Source organism: Mastomys coucha, unplaced genomic scaffold (genome assembly GCF_008632895.1).
Source record: "Mastomys coucha isolate ucsf_1 unplaced genomic scaffold, UCSF_Mcou_1 pScaffold1, whole genome shotgun sequence".
Taxonomy (NCBI): domain Eukaryota; kingdom Metazoa; phylum Chordata; class Mammalia; order Rodentia; family Muridae; genus Mastomys; species Mastomys coucha.
The window spans coordinates 36,073,160-36,081,739 of NW_022196891.1; the positions used below are offsets into that span (position 1 = coordinate 36,073,160).

The 8,580-nt window shown below is 38.2% G+C and overlaps 1 protein-coding gene and 1 long non-coding RNA gene across 6 annotated transcripts in view; one reads left to right on the forward strand and one right to left on the reverse strand.

The window, feature by feature from the left end:
• Positions 1-8,580, reverse strand: part of Crb1 (crumbs cell polarity complex component 1) — a 175,534-nt gene that overhangs the window by 118,640 nt on the left and 48,314 nt on the right. For all 4 annotated transcript variants that reach the window (XM_031384157.1, XM_031384176.1, XM_031384164.1 and 1 more), the window contains exon 5: positions 800-982. In XM_031384157.1, coding sequence (XP_031240017.1) covers positions 800-982 — 183 coding nt within the window. The remainder of the gene's footprint in view (positions 1-799; positions 983-8,580) is intronic.
• LOC116100374 overlaps positions 1-8,580 on the forward strand; it is a 66,585-nt gene that overhangs the window by 23,597 nt on the left and 34,408 nt on the right. For both annotated transcript variants that reach the window (XR_004122563.1, XR_004122564.1), the window contains exon 2: positions 4,456-4,549. This is a non-coding gene — a long non-coding RNA (uncharacterized LOC116100374). The remainder of the gene's footprint in view (positions 1-4,455; positions 4,550-8,580) is intronic.

Genomic DNA, 8,580 nt, shown 5'->3' on the forward strand with positions numbered 1-8,580 from the left:
TTTATCCTGATGCTGCCCCCAGACAGAGCTACTACAGCAACTAGACAAAACCACCGCATATCAAAGTTCATTATCTTCAAATATGAAATAGTAAAATCAAGGGAATCCTAGGTCTTTTCTCATCATTAGCTTTCCCTAGACATTCCCAGCAACAACTAACGTATTTCCTCAAGTACATATATAGAGAAACAGATGGGGTAGAAAACTAGATTATGAATACCTTGGTCTTTGGTATCTAGAAGTTGTGGGTAAATTACTACTTATTAACAGTTTGAGAGCCAGTTTCCAAAGTTCTGGAAGCGTCAGAGCACACACGCCTCTGTTCATGGGAAAATAAACCCAAGACCTTTGGGTTTCAAGAAGGTGCTTCACAAGGAAGAGAACCCACTGAAATTTGATGTTGTCGTTGACTTTAGGTGCAGAACAGGTTAGCAAGATTATTCGAAACTAGATAGTTGTTCTTCATGTGCATATTCATCACTATAACAACATTTCTAGCAAATATGAATAAGCCATAAGACTGAACATGCTCAAATTTGGTCACATGAAATTACTGATAGCATTCACTTCTAGGCTGAAGACTTTGAGGTGATCAGCAGTTCTCAATAAAATGTGTCCTGTTTTATCCATTTCAATCCCCAATTCTATGAGCTAAGGAGTTACAGGTGATCCAAGTTATTTCTCATGCCCACAAGGGGGACCCTTTGTGCCATGGCACCAGAGTTTACACAGCACAGGTTTTACTTTTAATTTTCCATTCTCTGCTATAAAACACTGGGCGTCATTTCGTTCGCCTCACCTGTGAATCCAGGCAGACAGATACAAACATAGCCTGAGGCTCCAAAGTAGCTGAGGGAGGAAGGCAGGCCAGCAGTGTTTCCATATAGATCCTCTGAGGACAGCTCGGCACATTCCCCCCCAAATTGGCAGGGGTTGCTACTGCATTCATTTATGTCCGTCTCACACAGGGCACCCGTGTATCCTGCAGGATAAAAGTTCAGAGAAGCTGCTGAGTCAAAGCTCAGGAATGCCAGGCACATGTCTTAGAAGTGGCTGACCACTGTGCTGGTGCCAATTAGCAAGGTGCCCACCCTCAAAAAGCTGGCAGGAGAAGCCAATAAGAGGATGCTGCAGGGAAACAGGTTCTAGTCGCAATGGATAAGGGATGCATAATAAACTCGAAAAGATGCATGATTTTGGTCAATACTTTTCAGAAAGGTTTCACCTATAAGGCTTGAAATAAAGTGGAATTTCAAGGTAGATATGATTTAATCTGTACACTGCATAAAGTGGGAAGCCATTGACTTCAATTTATCATTTTTTTTTAAATGAAACTATTAAAGAGAATATCTGAAAAGGCAGTAGTATCCACATAGCCAACCCCAAGTGTCTTTTGAATCATCAGAGAGGAAGGAGCAAACCAGCGAGCACTCCTCCTCCATGACGTCTATATTAGCTCCTACCTCCAGGTTCCTGCCTTGGCTTTCTTCGTTGGTGGATTAGATACTGAGGTCTAAGCTAAGCAAACCCTTTCTTCCACAAGTTGCGTTGGTCACTGTATTTTATCACAGCATCAGAAACCCTAAGGTACCCTTAAGGATTAGAGAAAGGCATAAATTGGAACCAGTATAGTGGAGTACTGCTGTGACAGATCTGACCACCTTGTTTTGGGGTGGATGATCGAAAGACTTTGGACCTCTAGGCTGGAAAAGCTGTTGGGCATTCAAAGCTTGGTGTGCTGTTGTGTGGGAGTTTGGAAGCTAATAGTGTTGAAAGAAGTGCAGATATTGGATCCTGCCTTGTGAAGTTTCAGAAGGAATTTTGAAAGTCTCTTAATGACTCTATCAGGGCTGTGTGCTATTTTAAGTTAAGACTCTATGGTTCTGTTTAGCTGGGGCTGAATAATCAGCTGTGGTTAACAAGATACCAGAAGAACTGAAATAAAATCTTTGCTTTAGTGGGATAGTTGATACTGCTTAGCTGGAGTTTAGGAATATATATATGACTATATATATTGGTAACTATATATATAAATATATATGACTATGTATATATATATTGGTGATTAAACAAGAGACCAGCAGTATTGAAGTGAAATCTTCTGAGAAGCGTTTCATTAGGGTCAACACATTCAAGCTGTGTTGACCAAGCTGTGTTCCAGAGCTGACCAAGGTTATACTTTATGCCTGAAGCCTAACTTGGTAGTGTAAGGGTCACCCAAGTGGTACTGGTTTTGAAGGCATGAAAGGGTCATGGAGAGCCGCTGAGTTTGTGCAGCATGTCAGAGGGCCAGTATCCTTGAAGAAAAAAGCACAGGAGAGGTTATTGGTGGGAGTACATCATAGTTGCAGCTGAAGACCCCAGCATTTTAGAGTTGTCAGCTCTTGGATAGCCACCAAGGATAGCCGCAGGTGTGGAGTGGAGCCAGTAGGAGCCTAGGATATTTTCTGTGTGTTTTGCAGAGGGCAGAGCCAAAGAAGTTATAGCTCTTTGAGGGAGCCCAGAAAATCATGAACACATCCTGGATTCTGGACATTGAGTGATTTATACTGTTGGAGTTTTGGTTTGCTTTGATTTTATTGTGACTATATATTTTACCCTCTTGAAATAGGAAAGTATTTAAGTTAATTTGTTTTAATTTTATAGGAACCAACACTTGAGTGAATTTAGATTTTAAAAGAGACTGTAGGACTTTTTAAGTTTATAAAAATGATTCATATTTGTTTATATTAATTATGATCTTGGGGATGAATAAGAAAGGAAAAGTTATAGCTTAACAGTGATTGGCGAGTCCTACTTGGCCATGTGTAAGGGACAGAATGACATGGCTTGTGCCCCTGGAATAGAGCCAGCAGGGTATGGGCCTCCACAAGGTTGCATAGATGGTTGCTGTGGGTGAAAGGTTTGTTTGTATAATAGTGTACATGTTTTCTTTCACATTCCTCCTTTGAGGGATGCCCTCTATGTCAAGGTTAATGGCTCCATGATAATCAGAGACAGTATGAGTCCACGAGGTGAGGATATTATCTATCTCTCAGCAACAAGGAGAGTGCTGTGACCTTCAGGACATCCCTTGAGGCTATGAGAAAGAACACTGAAAACATGAGTTTGAAAATATACAATTTCCCAGCTATGCAGAAATATAAGGATACCGGATGAATTTATAAGAAGCTCCCTCACAGATCTAAAGGAACAGAGGCAGCTGCACTATGAGCCAGCTTGTCATAAAGATATAAAGTCAGGCAGCCAAGAGATAGGCAGATTTCTGAATTCAAGGTCAGCCTAGAACAGAGAGAGTTTAGGTCCAGGCCCAGACATGGTAGGAATGGTAATCTCAGGGGACCTTGCCCCACCCAGCTATCTTATTGTCTGTGCTTATGCTTGCTGTCTCTTTCTAAGAACCAAGGAGCTGGGGTCACGGAATGTTGATTCATGGGATAACCAAAAAGGAACCTCGAGTAAAGACTGAGTTGCTATGTAAATAAGAGACCGGGCTTTTGATCTTCAGAAGATGAGTGGTCCAGAGAGCTTATAGATTTGCAAAATTGCTGTCTGAAGCAAAGAGGTATCTGGAGATCTCCAGAGAAAGCAGAACATAGAGAAAGCATTCCACAAGCTATCTCAAGCAGAGCATAAGCTGTCAGCTTGTAACACATGATTTGACCTTGAGTTGTTTGTCTCACTGCTCTCAAATGCACCTTGTTTGTGTGTCATCTTGACAAGGGGTCAGTTTGTATTGGCTAGTTTTATGTCAACTTGCAGCAAGCTAGATACATCCTAGAGGAAGGAGCAGGCAAGTGAGCAGCTTTCCACCATGATCTCTGCATCAGTTTCCACCTCCAGTTTCCTACCCTGTTAGAGTTTGTACCTTTAATGATGAACTAGATGTGTAAACAAAATAAACCCTTTTCTCTCCAAGTTGCCTTGGTCATGTTTCATCACACCAATAGAAAGAAACCCTAAGATTTGCCTTAAAGGTCAGAGGAAGGTCAGAGTTATCACCTAACATGCAGAAGTAGATTAGTTTACACCTTCCTAGATTTAGCTAGATAACTGAATTATGGCTAAGGATTTAAAAATAAATGGCTTACTTTTTTATAAGAATCTAAAATATCAAACACAGAAGAAATTTCCCTGTGCAGTCTGCTTCTGTGTCTTTACACACATGCACCTATAGAAATACAGCTTTATTTGTGGGTAGGGCCTTAATATAAATGAACTGTCTTACATGTTACCTTTCATGACTTGCTGTGTTTATTCCCTGTTTACTCTAAGTTCCTATGGCAGATCTAACTCATACGTCATTATTAGGTATCCCAAAATGCGTGAATGTGTAAGCATCCATTTATGGGTTGAAACACTATAGTGAAATACTGTGTGTCTGGGTAAAGCCTTGAAATTGAGGCCTAAAAGTGGAGCTTCTGTGTTTTAAGTTATGCATGTTTATCATTGTAGCCAAGATTGACTGATGCCACCAAGGTAGCAGCACCATTGTCATATCATCAACAAGTAGACCTAAATGCTTATTGGACATTTGCTGTCACCAAATGTAAGTTTCTCATAATATGTTGTTTTAGTTATTTTCTCTAGTTACCACCAAGATTAATAGATTTGGTCCCCAAAATGTTTTCTATCATTTTCATGTTTTATCCGTTATCTTGTTTTTATATCCATTATCCTAAAATATAAATTTATCAGGACACTGACATTATGATGTTGGACACTAAAATAGCATCAGCTACCCTGTAAGCTGGTACACAAATGCATGGAGTCTTACAAGGGACAGACCTACAACCCAATAATGTCTATAATGTCGACTTAAGTTCACTGAGAAACTTATTTTTAAGGTAAAATTTATAGACCTAAATCACAAAATTTGGAAATCAAGCCATAGCCCTTTTTTTTAGTTTAAAAATAATAAAAATGGTTTCCTGTTTTTATATAGGATAACAATCAAAATCCTTAATACGACTTAAGAGCTCCCTTGGAATATGGGTTCTTTCCATCCCAGCATGCTCTTCTGCTTTGAGGATGCTTCCTTCCCACAGACTCAACACCAGCTCTCTTCCCTCCTGGGAAATTATCTTCCAAGCCTTTTCTTGGCCAACTCTTCTCAGTTTTCAGACTTTACCTCACATTACTTTTCCCTTTTACTCTGATCACAACACAATGAAATGCCTTGGTTTCCTGTCAGTTTTCTCAGCCTTTTTCTTCCATTGCTCTTTTGACAACTTTTAATGATGTGTTTATTTGCGTGTATAGTTGCCTGCTTCAACAGATTGTCAGCTCCACATAAACAGGATTGTGTGTATTTTATTCAACACTTCAGTACCCAGCAATACATAAATAGTTGACCTTCAATCAATGACTGAGTGAGAATAAATAGTACTAATTAATGGTTAAAATGACAACAACTGAATTAAAATCGACTCAGTACATAACTAGAGAATTAACTATTAATGAGCCAGTAATGAGAATACAATATGATTGCTCACTTTGTAACCCTAATAAACTCCTGAGTGGATCCTATTTCAAATAATAACTACAACATAAATTTTCTTGTACCATAGTATAATATATTTATTTTATGTAACTCTTGGGGCCTTTATCAATAATCTGAAGAAGAAACTCAAGCATTGGATAAAGGAACTAAGAGACATGTCATATAGAACTCTTACAGTTCTTTATGGTGAGCTCCCCAAAGAACTCTTCAGATGTCTTCAGTGAGAATGTCTACTTTTAAAACACTTCCGTTTCATACTCACATACTTATAAACTACTACTAAACAATAGCTTTCACAGTAGGTTGCTATGGATCAGGATTTGCTTGATATAGTGGACTTTCTTTAAAAAGAGAGAAAGAAAGAAATAGAGAGAGGGAGGGTGGGAGAGAGAGAGAGAGAGAGAGAGAGAGAGAGAGAGAGAGAGGAAGGAAGGAAAGAAAGAAAGAAGGAAAGAAGGAGGGAAGAAAGAAGCACAGGCTGTTTATAATTTTCGTTTTGTTCTAAGACTCAAAACTCACACACCAGCACACCAGGCAGGTTAGGAAGAGATTTAGAACTATAATAAATCCTTCCCTGTTTTTCCGGTTTGTGCATTATCTCATTCAATCAGGAGCACGAGGGAAGTCCTGATTTATGTGTTTGCTGGTTCTGTCCACACCACTGAGGCTCTGGAGGGAATTTTAGTTGCTGTTCTCTTTAACCAGATATAAATAGACTCCTTCAGTCAAGACCACAGTCAATATTTTTAACAAGTTTCTCTATAAATCTCTGTACAGAGAAACGACACAACATTGAGTCAGAGCCTCTGGGCATGTGGATTCTTGGTTTATTTGTTTTATTTTTTATATTCAATTCTATCTGGGCATTTGTGGTAAACATTTAAGTTTTGAGATACTTCTCAAAATTATTTACTTTTGAAATAAGGCCTTAAGACAAATGCAGTCATGATTCTTGCTCTTTAGGACTCGTGTTCTTTAGGGTTCGTGTTCTTTAGGACTGTTTTTACAGTCAGAGCAATGGTTTTTTCCCTACTTATAAAGTGGTTTGTAGCATTGAATCTCATTATATACAACAGTGAGCAAGGGTACAAAGACATCCTTACTTTTCTATGTAGGGTGACACACTATCCACACAGTGATCTCAGACAGAAATCTAGATTCTGAGTAGTGTTGAATATACCTATGTAGTTTACCTCTTACATGACTCTTTGGGCCACTGTTAGTTATTTTTTTCATAGATGTGATAAAAAAGATACCATAACAGAGAAACAAATAGTTTTGTATCCTTGAGACCATCACAATAGGGAAGGCATGGGGAAAATTGGGTCACCCAGAGGTGGCAGAAACTAGTAGTGGGAAGGACCGTATGTTAGAAATAATCTTCAGAGAACTACTTCTAGTGCCCCACTTGTGCCAGCTGGGCCTCACTTCTGCCAGCTAGGCCCCACCTTTGAAATGGTTCCCTGATTTTGTGCTGTAGAGGACATTTTATATTCAAGCCATAATAACATCTTATCCTCTCATCCATGTTCTACCACTGATGTCTTAGTTCTGGCAAGGTACTCTGTTCTGTTTAAAAATCTCTCACTTTAGTTTTATTTCACTCAACTAACGTACACTGAACTCTTTCTAAATCAATAGGTCAGGGTCTGTGATTTCCCTGACCCATATTTGCAGTGTACACAAGTGTCTCTGAGCTCTGGCTCAGAGATTCTCCCCATCCTCACTTCCCCACCATGAGCCAACACAGTGAAATGGTCTTCAACAGTCATCCAACGTTCTATGGTGGGACAAGGCCCCTTCTATGTGTGCCTACAACATTTCCTGCTTCTTTCCTTTCCATTCCCACTTCCCTCCCTCACTTCCTTCCTAAAATAAATAACATGTTGCTTGGTGCTAATCATAGGGCATAGAATGATCAACCCAATTTTACTAACTAGTTAGTGTTTGTTGAATGATCTCTATGCTCTAAGCTGAGCTAAGATTCATATATCTCATTATTGGATTTTTTTCTAAAACAACTCTAGGGGGTGAATACTATTGTCAACACCTTTTTTATGAGTAAAATATCAGTCTGAAGAATAGTTCTGTTACTTGTACAAAGTCTCTGAGTCAGTGAGTGGATTTATGGTATATGTTCAATCATATTATCGAAATGGTAATATTTTCTTTAATATAATTTCATGATAACTCTTTATGTACCCAACTTCTATTTTAGCATACTATACTCCTGTCAGAATTAGATATAGCCTTTTGACTCCCAGATACTTTAAATGTGTCATTCATGCTGAATTTCTTGTGATGAGGATACAGGGTGATATAGTTTTTATTAAAACAGTATTTGATAGCATGACGATGACCAGAGGACAGCAGGTAACTCCTACTCATTTTCTGAAACAGGAAAACATAGCATACTGATATTTGCAAAACAGGGAATTAAAAACTTCTTTTTGTACATTGATCAAAAAATATCATTCAATATTCCCTGGACAATAAACATTTCTTTTTTTCTTTTTTTAAAAACAGTTTAACATGGCCTAACTTTATTTTATTCATAGTAAATTGAACTTAAAAATCAATATGAAGAGGCAAATATAAGTTTAATCACTGAGTATAAAATGATAGTATGGGTCTAAATCTTTCTTTGGAATAGGTAACATGAAGATGTATATTTAAATATTAATGTCTATTTTTTATTACATTCAACATAGTATATATTTTATGCCAATCATAAAAATGGTAGATGTGTTATTAAATGAACATAAATAGATAAAGTCTTTTGTTTATTGGTTTTGTTTTTAGTAGAGTTTAAAATCTTGGCTCTTACTGTGGTACAAACCCAAAATAAGAACAATTTTTAGACGTTGGAGTTCATTGTAATAAGGCTATACTACAATGTCCCTCACATCACCAAAGGATTTTAACCTCCATAGTAGCTAAGCTGAGAGTTGATAGTTCTGCTATGCCAAGGAATGAATTGTAGGCACAATTATTTGGAAACAAACTTCTTGCTATGGTCAAAGCTATTTGACTTGAGTGAGTGATTTTATTCTCAGCCCACAAAGAACAGGTTACAT